The 13,493-nt window shown below is 64.0% G+C and overlaps 4 protein-coding genes across 5 annotated transcripts; 3 read left to right on the top strand and 1 right to left on the bottom strand.

The window, feature by feature from the left end:
• The first annotated feature begins 84 nt into the window (after positions 1-84).
• Positions 85-5,080, top strand: CHLRE_01g017400v5 (uncharacterized protein). 2 transcript variants are annotated; one of them, XM_043058415.1, is made up of 11 exons: positions 85-237; positions 560-1,274; positions 1,558-1,753; positions 2,017-2,205; positions 2,400-2,616; positions 2,748-2,935; positions 3,155-3,286; positions 3,431-3,571; positions 3,752-3,943; positions 4,147-4,275; positions 4,526-5,080. In XM_043058415.1, the coding sequence occupies exons 2-11, from the start codon at positions 679-681 to the stop codon at positions 4,718-4,720; spliced, it is 2,175 nt and encodes a 724-aa protein (XP_042928330.1). In that variant the 5' UTR covers positions 85-237; positions 560-678; the 3' UTR covers positions 4,721-5,080. The 2 variants fall into 2 exon arrangements, with proteins under 2 accessions (XP_042928330.1, XP_042928329.1); XM_043058416.1 differs by having other exon boundaries at positions 85-438.
• Positions 5,081-5,154: 74 nt separating this feature from the next.
• On the top strand, positions 5,155-8,730 carry CHLRE_01g017350v5 (uncharacterized protein). The gene is made up of 8 exons (XM_043058414.1): positions 5,155-5,193; positions 5,252-5,307; positions 5,552-5,608; positions 5,751-5,942; positions 6,202-6,643; positions 6,813-6,915; positions 7,150-7,291; positions 7,496-8,730. Exons 1-8 carry the CDS (start codon positions 5,184-5,186, stop codon positions 8,117-8,119), a joined length of 1,626 nt encoding a protein of 541 aa, XP_042928328.1. The 5' UTR covers positions 5,155-5,183; the 3' UTR covers positions 8,120-8,730.
• A 98-nt stretch (positions 8,731-8,828) lies between these two features.
• CHLRE_01g017300v5 (uncharacterized protein) lies at positions 8,829-10,254 on the bottom strand. Its single transcript, XM_001689428.2, has one exon. The coding sequence runs from the start codon at positions 10,174-10,176 to the stop codon at positions 9,622-9,624; it is 555 nt and encodes a 184-aa protein (XP_001689480.1). The 5' UTR covers positions 10,177-10,254; the 3' UTR covers positions 8,829-9,621.
• A 100-nt stretch (positions 10,255-10,354) lies between these two features.
• Positions 10,355-13,480, top strand: CHLRE_01g017250v5 (uncharacterized protein). Its single transcript, XM_043058413.1, has 7 exons — positions 10,355-10,615; positions 11,003-11,080; positions 11,400-11,508; positions 11,656-11,743; positions 12,098-12,246; positions 12,466-12,621; positions 12,848-13,480. The coding sequence occupies exons 1-7, from the start codon at positions 10,593-10,595 to the stop codon at positions 13,184-13,186; spliced, it is 942 nt and encodes a 313-aa protein (XP_042928327.1). The 5' UTR covers positions 10,355-10,592; the 3' UTR covers positions 13,187-13,480.
• Positions 13,481-13,493: the final 13 nt, after the last annotated feature.

Here is a 13,493-nt window from a genome sequence, read left to right as displayed (position 1 = left end):
CCCTTCAGCCCTTGCGGCGTGCCTGCCCTCCTCAGCCAGGTAGTACCCGGAACTCATAAGTTAGACAGCACCTCATATGTTAAACGTATATGAATAGTATTATCTACATTGTTGCGCACACTGACAACAAGCAGTCAACCTGAACTGAAGCGTCGGATGCGCTCCTCATAGCTCGCTTGCCTTTGACCCAGTTACATAGCATGATTGGAGCTTTGGTTTGCCTGTGATCATTGTCAGGTATGGTACAATACTAATAACGCAGAGCGGGCGGATGTCAGGGTCTGAGCTGCTCGGACAGCCTACCCGAAAGCTCGTTTGCTTGTTTTTCTAGTTGCACATGTGCATTAGCGACTGTTGGCATCAAAACAACGTTCGTAAGCTGCTTCAACTGCTACCTCCCCCTACTTCCATGCGGGACTACTTGCAACTTGTTACCAGGTCACTTGTTCAAGCATGCTACAATAGCTCTAACCATACTGAAGAGGCGCCCAGTGGGTGGGATGACCGTGGCGTGACAGCCACCCAGCTCACCCCGCCAACTGTCCTTCTTACTGTGCAGGGCAACGCCACGCCGCGTCCACAGCTAGAAGCAGCCACGGGCGCTAGCAGTGTCCAGCTGCAGACGTACACGCGGCGGGCCCGTAGCAGTGTGGCGGCGTCAGCGGCTTGTTAGGCGGCATGGCGGAGGCGGCGGAATGCGGCCCAGACAGCCCGTCCACGAGCGGGCGTGTGCTGGAGGGCCCGGGAAGGCAGCTCCCACACCGGCGCCAGGAGCACAGCGCCTACACGATATCAGGGGTTAGCTGCCCGCAGTCTGTAGCTGGCAGCGAAGGCCAGGAGCAGGGCGGCCGGCTGTGTAGGCTCCGCTGGGCGCGTTGCTCACTCGGCCGGGGGCGGCTGCTCGGCGGGCTGGCGCCTCCCTGCCTGACCTCTCCAACACAGCTGGCACTGCTGCTCCTGCTGCTACCTGCATTGCTGTACCCCACCTCTCTCCTGGGGCCCGAACTCGCCAGAGACGGGCTGGAAGGGAGAGGGGCGGGTGGCACGGGCGGCGGCGGGACGCGGTCGCGACCGCCGCTGGCTGGCGCCGCGGCGCAGGCGGTGGCTGCAGCTGCTGGGCAGCCCAACACAACGAACCTGGGAGCCTCGGCTTGGCTCCTGATGGGAGGGTTGGTGGAGAACACGACCAACACTGCGCCCGACGGGCAGTGCGGGTTGCGCTACACGGGGATGGTGGAGTTCGCGGGCGCAGGCTGCAACAGGCACGAGTACAAGTGAGTGCTGCAGAGGAGCGGCGCGAGGGACTGGGGCGGGCCGGGGACGCGGCATGGTTTGTCGATGCGGTGCAACACCGCCTGTGAGGGTGCACAGGAGATAGCTCATGATGCCGTGCGCCTGTGCATGGCCGAACGAGGGAGGGCAAGCTTCGCGATGCCAACTGCCCCGCCACTGATTATCCGTCGCACCCCTCCCCGCCTCCCGCTTCCTTCCTTCCTTCCACCCCTCCCCCTGCACATCCTTACAATTCAGAACCCCCTCCCCGCATCCCCCCCTTAGGCCGGGCCTGTTCCGCATGCTGATGGACGCGCACCACCGGCAGCTGGGCCAGAGCGCGCTGGGCGACCGGGGCCGGCTGCTGGCAGCGCTGCAGCGCTACCGCGACGGCGACAACCTCACCGTGGCCGTCATTGGCGGCTCCATCGCGGCGGGGCAGGGCGCGTTCGATGCCCCCGCCTTCCCCTACTGGCTCAAGGTGTGCGGGAAGGAGGGAGGCGCAGGAGCGGAGCAGGAGTACGGGAGGAGTGGAGAACGGGGGGCGGGCTTACGGATCATCTGGGAAACGATGGGGCATGCAGTGAGTACGACATATGGTACAACCGCACAGAGTCTGCAAGGGTGGTCCCAACTGCGCTGTGCGCAATGGGCAGCTGTGGGCCGAAACCCCTGGCAATGATGCCGCGCCCTGCCGTTGTGCTGAATCCACGGACTTGTCCCCGCCATCGCCCCGCTCAACAGCTGATCCTGGAGGCGCAGCTTCCCGGCGGCCCCCAGCGCGTGCGTATGAACAACGGCGCGGTGCCCGGCACCAGCAGCGCCTACATGAGCACCTGCCACAACGTGCACGTCCCCGCCAACGCCGACATCGTGATCCTGGAGTACGCCGTGAATGACGAGGAGATGCCCATGCCGCACATGAACAACGCGGTGCGGAAGGCGGGAGAGGGAGGCGGGCAGGGTTGGGACGGGGCGTTAGGCTGGGGAGAGGTTGGCTGCAGGGGGGGGGGCGGTTACATGAGGGGCTGCAGTCGTGATGGACCGCCTGTCTGTGTGAGCGCCTGGCCGTGCCGATCACTAGCCAAGCAGGGCTGTGACGCTGTGTCGAACACGGCGGTGCGCAGGTGCGGCGGCCCTTCGAGCGGCTGATCCGCAAGCTGCTGCAGTACCCGCGGCGGCCCGCGGTGGTGCTGATGCACGCCTACCGCTGGTTCCAGATCCCGGTGGAGAGCACGGGACAGTTCTGGGTCAGCAGCGAGCGGCAGCACGGCGAGTTCGGCGCCTACTACGGCCTGCAGCAGCTCAGCGTCAAGGCCTGCTGCTACCACCTCATGCGAGAGGGTGAGCCGGACAGCATGAGGGATGTGCTTGCGTACATGATGCGCTGATGGGGGCTCGCGCGCGCGCAGTATTTTAAGTGTACCTGTGATCAAGGGCAAAATCCACCGCCCACCGGCCCGCCGGCTCGACAGGCGCCGACGGCTTCGCGGTGAAGCGGCCGCGTGCCGACCACAACGGTCGGCTGCAGCACGAGAACTTCATCGACGCCATGCTCAAGGGCCGCGCCTTCTACTTTGACGTGGTGCACCCGGACGGCAACACCGGGCACCGTGTCATGGGCGAGCTGGCGGCGCAGCTGGTGCTGGACGCCTGGGCGCAGGTGGGGGCGCACAAGAGGGGAGGGGAGGGAGAGTTGTATGTACCAGACCAAACTCAACCAAACCCAATGCAATAGAGCATTTGGGAGTTTGTAGCTTGCTGTCTGTGGTGAGCAGGGATGAGCCAGGGCGTCGCTTCTTAAGCAAGACATGCGGTACCTCGCACTCTTCGACGTCTGTCATGTTTGTAACACGTGTGTATTGTGTGTGTATGTGTGCAGGTGTCGTCCGGCTACAACATCAGTGAGGCCGACGCCAAGCGCATCGCCGCTCCGCTGCCGCCGCCCATGCTGGCACACAACCTGGAGTCGCGCAGTGACAAGTGCTTCATCGGGCCGGCGCTGCAGCAGACGGTGGGGAGGGCGGCGCGCAGCGGCGGGGCGCAGTGGAGCTCAGAGGGGCGGAGCGGGGCAGGTGGCCTGATCCTGGGGAGCTCGGGGAAGACTCCCATGCCGTCCTACACATGACGCGTCGGCTGCCCGCACCGCCACCTGCAGGTGTTGAGCCGCCAGGGCTTTGAGTGGGTGAACGAGGGCAAGACCGCCAAACTGCCCAAGTGGGGCTTCATTGCCGAGGCCCCCGGCGCCGAAATCAAGTTCAAGGTCAACACCAACTCCACCGCCATCCGCCGCCAGGAGGTACGCGACACGGACTGGGTGCTCCTGCATGCCTGTGTCGGTGCCGGTGGGGCCACACTCATCGGCACCTGGGCCCCAGGCTCGGGCCCACCCGTTGGCTAGTTCGGAAATGCCGCCGGGCCCCTCTTTTCCTTTTCAACACGCCGCTCGCCCCTTCTGCTGCTTTGTCCGCCTCCCAAGCTGACTGTGGAACTGGGCTACCTGCGTTCGTACGAGAGCATGGGCAAGGCGGTCGTCAGCTGCGAGGGCGGCTGCAAGTGCATGCCCTGGACGCTGGACGGGCACCACGACCAGCGAAACAGCCAGACCTTCCTGCACGGCTGGCGCGTCAGCCAGGCGGAGGACTGCATCATCGTGGTCAAAGTGCTGGAGGTGGGTGGGTGACGTGGGGCTGCAGGCATTGATTGAGCGGGCCAGAAGAATCGCTGCTGCGAAGGTCGCCGATGAAAGGTCTTCGCTAGCGTCTTGCGCGCCGATGCCCGTCATTCTGGTGTCCTCTTCAACTAACTGCTCATTATCTCCTGAGGCCATGCACAACCCTCACCCGTCACCGAATCCACGCCCCGCCAACACAGGCCACCAGCAGCGGCAAGCACAAGGTGAAGATCAGTGGGCTGATGGTGAGCGAGGACCCCGAGAACCTGCCCTTCAACAACTGGGCGGCGTGGGACTGGGTCAGCGTCGCCAGCAGCAAGGACCCACAGGTGCGTGTGTTGCGTGCGCATGTGTGCTGAGATGGGCGTCTGTAAGCACAGACGAACCGCAGGGGCAAGGTGGTTGGGCAGGCAGAAGCATTAGGAGGATGCGTGTGGAGGACGGTGGAGGTGGCCCTTGTGAGGGCGCCTGGTGCTTTGAGGAGTTGCTGTTATGAATGAAGCAGGCGACGTCCTGTGTGCTTGAACCTGCTACCGTTAAACGGGGCCTTTCTCGATGGCTGTCGTCTGTTGCTCGCAGGGCGTGTTTGAGATTAAGAACGTGGCCCGGCGGTCGCTGCTGGCAGCACACCAGGCCTCCAGTGCGCGGTTGCAGCAGCGGTACGCATCGATCTACGGAATTGGAGCAGGAGCCCAGCAGCAGCAGGAAGGCGCATGGGAGGTGGAGGAGCCGCAGGCGGACGGATTGCAGGGACACGGGAACGGGTTGCATTGAGGGGAGAGGTTGCATAGTGGCAACGCTGGCAATGCGTCGCCACAGGCATAGAGGCATTGGTGCGATTGGCTGTGTTATTGTGTGTGTGCGCAAGGAAGCACGGCCCAAGGTCGTTATACCTGACATCGGACCATTTATGAGCTGCCAGAGCAGAGGCAGCGGCGTGAGGAAATCCATGCGCATTCTACCCGTTTGCGGTATGGCTTGCCGTACGCGTGGCGTGCCGCTGAGATGGCGCAATCAACCTCACAAAAACGATTTGTGTTTTATAGATAGACGTCACTGCACACATGATGCTACAACGAAAGCTGCGCGCAACGCAGCGCGGCCCAGCGACCGATGATAGGCATAACCTCTGCCGGGCCGTGAAGGCCCCAGCGCCATCTGCTCCAGCAATCCGTAAACCAGACCCAAATGCAAAACAGTCGAAGAATGCTGACTCTGGGCTCTTGGGGCTCGTTCAATGGGCCATCGCAAATAAAATTGAGTTTTCTGGGTGTCGCCCGGAAGTGAAAAACGGTGTGCGTGGAGTGTACGCGACCACCGACGTGAACGGAGGAGAGACGCTGATTGCCGTCCCGTTGGAGGTGCGCGGCCGCGGGTCGAGGAGGGGCAGGGCGTGCCAGTGCTGCGCGGCGACGCCGTTCGTCTCCAAGCTCGTGGACTCCTCGGTGATTGCTACCATGAACGGATAACGCTTTTGGGACGCCCTCCACATGCTAACAGCTTATTCGGGAGCAGTTCTGGATACTGTAGATGCCTCATGTTGCTCACTGGCAATGGCGCAAACCCAGCCTCATGCCCTGCTGCGTCGTCCATCCCTAACTGCAGTCGTCCGTCTCCGTCAAGCCCGGCGAGAGCTGCCCCTTCCCCGACTTTGTGCCCAACGTGAGTACCGGTGCGCCCGCCACATCCCAATTTAAATGTCCCCGATCTGCAGCCGTCACACCCGAACACATTGCTCCTGCCCAACACCATCCCCGTCACCTCCGCTCTTCTGATGTACACCACTTTCACCACACCCGGACAGGATGTGTGGGTGGGCCTTCCCTGGTATGCCCAGCTGGCGCTCAAGCTGCTGCACGAGCGCTCTCTGGGGCCCGCCTCGCGCTTCGCCGACTACCTGCCGGCGCTGCCCGCCTCCGCCGCTGCAGTGGACCTGCCCGCGACGTGGCCCACTCAGGCGGTACGGGCGCTGCAGTACCCCTACCTTGAGGAGCAGGTGCGACGGGCCAGCGCGTGCACCGTCTTGAAATCCCCAGGGAAGGGGCCGTCGCTGTGCATGTGAAGCGCGCAGGCGCGCGTGTGTTTGCTCCTGGGCTGAAAACTTGGGGTGTCAGGCACCCCAGTCTTGAACGGCGGTTGTGGGGCGTGGCAGATTGCGCCACACCGTACGGCACGGCAACGCCGGGCACGGACGTACCCACGTGGCCTCAAGCCCCTCATTCCAACCGCCAAACGCACCGAAACGTGCCGGACAGGTCCTGGAGGAGCAGCAGGAGTGGGGCCGCCTGGCCGCCACGCTGCGCCCGCACCTGGCCCGCCGCAGCCTGGGACCGGACGACTTGGCTTGGGCGCTAAGCTGCGTGCGCTCCCGCACCTTCGCCGGACCGCACTTCCCAACGCCGCCACCGCTCAAGCTGGCTGCCGGCGCGGCTGCCGCCGCCGCCGTGGCGGCGGCAGAAGCCGCACTCGGCCTGGGCGGCGGCGCGGCCGCGCTTGCGCCCGCAGCCCTGGTGGGGCTGGGACTGCCTGCGGCGTGGCAGGCGGCGGAGGCGAAGCAGGCGGCGTCGGGGGCCCCCGGGACAGTGCTGTACAGCGTGTGTCCCTTCATCGACATGTTCAACCATGACAGCCGAGCGCAGAGCGAGTGCGTGTTTGCGCCGTGGAAGAACCAGTTCCGGATCATGGCGGGCGGCGCGGGTGAGTACCGGTCGTCACACTGACACGCACGCACACACGCGCGCCGCACTGCTCACCCCGCTTCTGGTTGCGCGCAATCATGGGCGAGGTCTGGGTCGAAACTCGTCACCCATCGGCTATGTTCCGTACGGCATTTTGTAAACGAGCGTGTCGCCCTCCTGGCTCGCAGTGCGGCGCGGCGGGCAGCTGCTGATCAGCTACGGCTCCCAGAGCAACGACGCGCTGCTGCAGCGGTACGGCTTCGTGCAGCTGGAGGGCAACCCGCACGACAGGTGGGCGCGGGGCTCGGGCGGGGGTGGCAGGGCACAGAGGAGGACGCAAATGACACACTGACGCATTGAGGGGCGGGGCTACAGGGGTGCTGTGCGCCGATCCGGGTGTGAGGGCAGCAGCTAGGCCTCATGCGGCGGTCTCCATGGCTGAGGGCAGCTTTGCGACGGAACCCGGTCGCAATCGTTCGCATGATTTAATATGGTTTGACGCTGTGTGTGTACGCACCGCTGCAGGTACGTGGTCCAGGACTTGGTTTCGGCGGTGGGGGCGCTGGCGGAGGCGGGCGGCGTGCCGGGAGTGCTGCCGGCGGCATCACGTGAGGACGTGCGTGCGGCAGCACGCAGCATCAGCGCGGCGCCAGGCTCGCTTGAACAGGTGGGCGGCGGTCGCAGGACCTACGACACTGCTGGGAAAGTTGAACGGTCAAAGATATCTCACATGGGTTGCAATATCCGGCTAAGGTTGCGGTACTAGCTACGTCCTCAGGCGATGACTTCGTCCACCTACTGTTCTAGTTATGCCCCTCCCCCCTACGGCTATCTCTCTCGCCTACCGTTCCAAACCCCACCCCTTCCCCAGGTGCCGCTCACACAGGACGGCGTCATCCCTACCGCGACCTCCCAGGCGCTCGCATCCCTGCTTGCCGCACTGCGGGCTCGACTCCCGGACCAGCAACAGACCAGCCCGGCCGCGGCGTCGCCCAGCCGCCTGGTGGCTGCGGTGTGTGCGGCGCAGCTGCGGGCCGCGGCCACCAGCCTGCAGGATGACGAGGCGGCGCTCGCCCAGCTGAGCGCCTGGGAAGCATGGGAGGCGGGAGCGGAGGAGCGCGCGGCGCGAGCGGCAGCGCGTGCAGCCGCAGCGGAGGCAGCCGCGGCTGCGGCTGCGGCGGCTGCAGCGGAGGCGGCCGCGCTAGCGGCTGCGGGCATCGGAGCCGCGGAGGCGGCGGCCGTTGCTGCTGCCGCAGCTGGGGTTGCCGCAAGCAGCGTTAGCAGCACCACGGAGTTGGCTGCGGGCTCGGCGCCTGGCGCGACGGGGTCGGCTGTGGACACAGCAGCCGGGCCGGAGCCCGAGGCGGAGCAGGAGGCGGAGCCGGTGTTGCCGCCTGCGGAACTGAGTCAGTTGGGGGGCGAGGCGGGTCGGCTGCGGGCGGTGCTGCAGTTCCGTGTGGCCAAGAAGCGGGTGCTGGCGGCGCTGAGCCGCTGAGGCAGGCCGAGGAGAGAGTGGGAGGTAGAAAGCGGGGGGAAAATGCTGAGTGGTTGTCGTGTGACTCACAAGGTCATGAGGCTGAGGAGTGAGGAGTGTGAGGAGTCTTGGCTGGCTGGCTGAACTCCTATCTAGCCAGCTCAAGGGCTGCATACGGGACACTCGACAACTACCGTATGTCGTCGCGTGCTCTGTGTCGGAGCGCGTTTGTGCCTGCATGCAAGGGAAGCGTGCTGCTGCTCGTGTTCAAGGACGGGGCTGCGATGCTGGTTAGCTGAGCAGGGGCGCGTCCCTGATGCTGCCCCCACCTGTAATCCTGAATACAAGTGATCACGTATGGAACGTGTGCAGGTTAGGACTGATAGTGGCATTGGGTTTAGGCGGACTGAAGCAGAGCTGGCGAGGTTGGCCGTGACGGTGTACGGCGTGTGACATCGGGTCTGCGACTGGCGATGTGGCTGTGTGCCCTCTCCAGGGCGCCTGATGCTGCATGCTGCCGCCTGCTGGCTGCTGCAACTTGGCCCTGTTGCCGCTGTCAGGGTCGTAACACTGCGCAGCTATGCTTGCATCTGACCGAGCGCATGCAACCCGACCCCTTTACTTGAGACGGTACCCAACCGCCCAACTAGAGACTACCGGCCGCACCCGTTACCCACCAACCAGGTTTCCCTGCCCCCAAGAACATATTCGTTGGGCAACGCGCGCAGTGCAAAAAGCAGATTTACACATGCTGGTCTGCACTTCCTCGCCAGCGCAACCTGCACACCGTTTATATACCTCCATCCGCGCCCTCGTCACAGGCACGTCCGTGCCCCACCGTCTCGCAAACAACTCCGTGCTCGCCCCTACCTACTGCCGAACACGCCTCTGTCGGCACCCCGTCTGCACAACCGGGTGCCGTGTGGTGACGATGTCGCCACACCCAGTACCTACTCCCCAACTCACATGAGTCGCACCCGCTCCCCTGCACTCCAAACCACGCGGGCTGCAGCACCCCCGCGCCTGGTCACCTTCAGATGCTACAGCCTCACACAGGATCCCATCAGTCGCCGCTGCACTGCGCCATGAGCAATCGGCCGCAGACCCCTGCCGTGCAAAATTGGGGTCGGGTCCATCGCTGCACCAAAAAGCTGGGCCACGCGTGCGTGCTGCTCTCCGCTGATGCCTGCAACCGTCCTTTCCTCCGCCCTACGCTGCTTCCAAGCCCACGCCAGCCCTCAAAGCCCCCGGTGTTTCCATCTGCATCCCCACGCGCTCTGTGCCGGCGCCGCTGCATTCAGCAGCGTACAGGGGCAGCCAGCTAGGGCTGCCCCGCGCCCACGCACTCTCCCGCCCAGCCCGGCAGACCCAAATCCGCCAAGCAGCCGCGAGCCCCACTGTATTGCTCCAAAAGCAATCCAGCTGATAGCTGACGCAGCTCGCCGTCACAGCAAGCTCGCCGGCAGGGCCGAGCGCGACCACCACAAATTACAGCCATCCACACCGAGCAGTCGCTGAGCCGTTTACTGCATGTAGCCGCCCATGTAGCCACCCTGAGCTCCGAAGCTGTTGGAGGTGTTCATGTAGCCGCCACCGGGGTAGCCCGAGCCCCACCGAGTGGTGTCCGTGTAGGTGCCGCCGGCAAAGCTGCCAAAGATGTCGTCCGAGCCAGCGCCCGCGCCATCATAGGCGCCCTCAGGGTCCTCGTCGTCGCGCAGCTGGAAGAAGTCCTCAAAGGGCTTGGGGTCCAGCTCCGCCGAGTAGAGCTCGTCATAGGTGGGGTCCACAATGCCCGCCTTGCGCATCTCAACGCGCTCACGGAAGCGGCGCTTGTACTCCTCAATCTTAGTCTCCTTGGTGCGGCGAGCGCGGAGCTTCTCCACCACACGGCTCTGCATGACCAGCTTCATGTAGCGGCGCACAGCCACATCCTCGGGCTCATCCTCAGCCACCTCAACCTCAACCATGTAGCTATCCTTGCGCGCCATCTGGCACTTGGCAAGGCGGGGAGCAACGCGGGGCTGCACGGTGCCAAAAGGCTTGGCCGCGAGGGCCTGGCGAGTCACGGTGGACAGCATGGTTGCCGCTGCGCTATGAGACGGCTTCTAAATCTATCAAGTAGTTTAGGAGCCACTGGGGTGCTTGGGCGCTGGACCTGGACCAAAGCGACGCCATCGGGCCCAGCTTGCCGATTGGAACTGCGGTCGCTCAAGGAGCCCTGAGCGCTATTCATTCAGCCAGCTTACATCTGGTTTTCAAATCAACTTCCTGCGGCACGAGAACACTAAAACAAGCGCACATACATGTGCTCCGCGCAGTCTAGTGCATTTCCCGCTTCGCTATTTTGCATTTCCATAGTGGGGATGTATGTCATGCAAACATCGCGCGCATGAAGCTCGCCTTGACAAGGCGAGCTGACTGTGGAATCGAATAGCACAGTTGTGAGCTCTGCCGCTCAGCTACGCGGCGGCCTGGACTTGAAGCTGGAAGCAGGATGGGACTTCCGTACCCCACACGGTGCGCAGAGTCCTGAGCAGTTGTGCGGACTGTTTTGACCGCTGGTTTGACTGCACGGGCCGCCACACTGCGCAAGAGTGGGCGCCCGGAGAAGTTCACAGAGCTCAAGCTTTGGACGCTGCACTGCAGCTTATTGAGGGTTTCGGGTGTGTCACCTTAGGGCGGGGTATGGCCACTGAAGCGGCCCAGCCTGGGGGCACACGCCACCCCGGCACCGGCGGCGAGGTCATGAGGCCGCCACAGAACCGGAGCCGCACAGCTGACCACTTACACCCCACCAGTTAATACTAGCACACTAGTTGGTCACACTGGCACATGAGTCGGTCACGCTGTAACACTTGATGCTTTATGCACCTGCGCGGCACCTTTTCTGGCGCTGACCTCCAGGCAACGGCCGTACCTGCACTATTTTCCTTTATGGGCAACGCTGCTCATGGTCTGCACCATTATCTTTATCTGCATCTGGTGAGTAGGCCATAGTATCCAGCAGCGTTGTATAGATGGGCATGATGCCACCTGGGGCCCAAGTCAGTAGCTGTCCACTACCAAGAGCAGGAGGCCGGGGGACGCTGCATCACACGTGTGACCGCCCCACACACAGCGGCAGAGACTGGTCCCAACTGCCAGTTAGAGGCCTGTAAGGGCTGGCAATCAGCAGCAGCTGCCGTGTAACGCTGTGGTGTTTAATGCCATTGCTGCATGAGTACAGCTGGTGGCGCACACCGCCGGCAGAAAAACTGGTTGGTTGGGACTAAGCGGCATGGCCGCACCTGGGCCCCTCCAGGATCCACTATACACAGGCCATGATATTCGCTATAAATGCCACGCTTGATGTGCTGGGCGAGGGCACTGCTGCCGACAACTTCTCCGTATTGAGCCAGTCCGTCATAGCGGTAAGGCTGCTGCGAACATGGGATTGGGCCGCCAGGCGTCCGGGCGCTGATAACGCGGATCGGGGTGTCAGTGCCTGCCTGCGCCGGCACTGCCCGCCGCTGTCACGGGCCAAGACACGCGTGCCCACCTGCCCCGGCGTGTCGCAGACGTCCATCCTGTACTTCATCTACGGCTCCGTCATGTACGGGCTGTGCCTGTGGTGGAGCCTGCTGGAGGTGGAGGCGGACCAGATAGGTGAGCACTGGGCAGTGCGTGATGCACGGGGGCGACCGAGCGGCGCACCGCACCGCCGCTGCGGCGGAGGAGGCTACAGCCAGAGCCACTGCACGGCAGCCTTGCGGTGGTGCTGAGCCGCGCCGCCGCCTCGGCTCCAGGACTGCTGGGTCTCCGCAACTCTTGTGACTGTATGGCCGCCAGTGTACAGCCTCGCGGCTGCTCTTAGCGGAACCGCAAGCGGCGGCAGTAGCTGGGTACTGTTTCGCCAGGCATGCTGCGGCATGCTCGGTCCTCTCTCACAACAACAACCACTACACCAGATGCCGTAACTGCACCCTCACGCACGCACGCACTCGCGCCGCCGCCGCTCAGGGCAAGTGAAGGACAAGATGCAGCTGTTCATGATGTCCAACCTGACGGTGCGCGTGTGCTGGTGGGCCATCATGACGTGGATGGTGGTGCTGCTGGCGGGCGCCGCCATCTTCGGCGTCTACACCAGCAACCTGTCGTACATGATCACGGTAAGCGCCGCACCGGTGTGCGGTTGATGGACTGGGGGTGCGGGCTGTGCGGTCCAGGATGGTTGGTGGGACCTGGTGGGAAGTGCACGGGTAAGGTTGCGCCGCGTCCGCAGTGGGCGCCGCGAGTCGAGGGTTGGGGAGCCCGGCGCTGTCCCGTGTGCAAATGATTTGCCGCTGCCTTACTGGTGCTGCCTCTGCCGCTGTCGCTGCCGTGTGCAGACGGTGCTGAACAACCAAGCCATGGTGGGCGGCTACCCGGACCACACGGGCCCCTACCCCGACTGCCCCGCCACCTGCCTGGACCTGTGGGTGATCGACTACATCGACACGCCCATGGACACGAGCTGCGTCTGCAACCGGTCCACACTCATGTCGGTGAGCTATGCTGCCGGGTCCCGCCGCGTCCTGCCGGGTCCAGCTGAGGGGAGATGGATTGTGCTCACGCGCACCACGGGCCCTGCAAAGTTCCTTCGCCAGTCAGTTGCACGTCAACACATGCCCCGTCAGCATGGCCATGTCAAACTCCTGCCCAGCTTCTGAACCAGCTTGTCCCTTGCTCCGTAAGCCTGAAATCCCCCGGCCCCCTGTGCCCGGCCCCCAGGCGCTGACGTTCGCGCAGCAGGCCAAGGACAGCATCGCGGGCGCGCTGGTGGGCGTTTTCTTCATGTACATCATTGGCGGCTACTGGCGCAGCGAGCTGGCGCGGCACTACGCCACCTGCCGCACCATGCAGGACGTATCGGGGCGGCTGGCCAAGGGCGGGCTGGAGGGCGGCGGCGCGGCGGTGGCGGCGGGCGGGCGGTCCGGGCCGGGCCGCGGCAAGCCGCCGAGTGGACGAGGGGCAGGGAATGGGGACTCGGACGCGTACCGGCCGCTGGCAAGCGGGCCCAGCCCCGGACGCGGGATAGGTCGGGGGCGCGGTCGGAGGGAGGCGGGATGATTGGCAGGCTGCGGAGGGGCCTGCTGGGCTGCGGTGAGAGCAGCATCGCAAGCCGGATGTGCCATAGGCGTGCATAGTGATCAAATGATCGTGATGCAGTGGGTTAAGATACATTCATCGGTTACGGATTTTTCATTGTTACGGCACGTCTTGTTGTAGTTGGCAGTGGAGGCGGTGCACTGTGTTAGTGTCGCTGCGGTTGAGTGCTGGCGGGGGTGAGGGCGATGGGCATGGTGCAGGGGCTGGGGGTCAGGCTCGCACTCCAAAATCCAAGCTGCACCGACATTATTTATAAGCAATGACATAG

Source organism: Chlamydomonas reinhardtii, chromosome 1 (genome assembly GCF_000002595.2).
Source record: "Chlamydomonas reinhardtii strain CC-503 cw92 mt+ chromosome 1, whole genome shotgun sequence".
Taxonomy (NCBI): Eukaryota; Viridiplantae; Chlorophyta; class Chlorophyceae; order Chlamydomonadales; family Chlamydomonadaceae; genus Chlamydomonas; species Chlamydomonas reinhardtii.
This window is presented reverse-complemented; position numbering and strand designations above follow the sequence as displayed.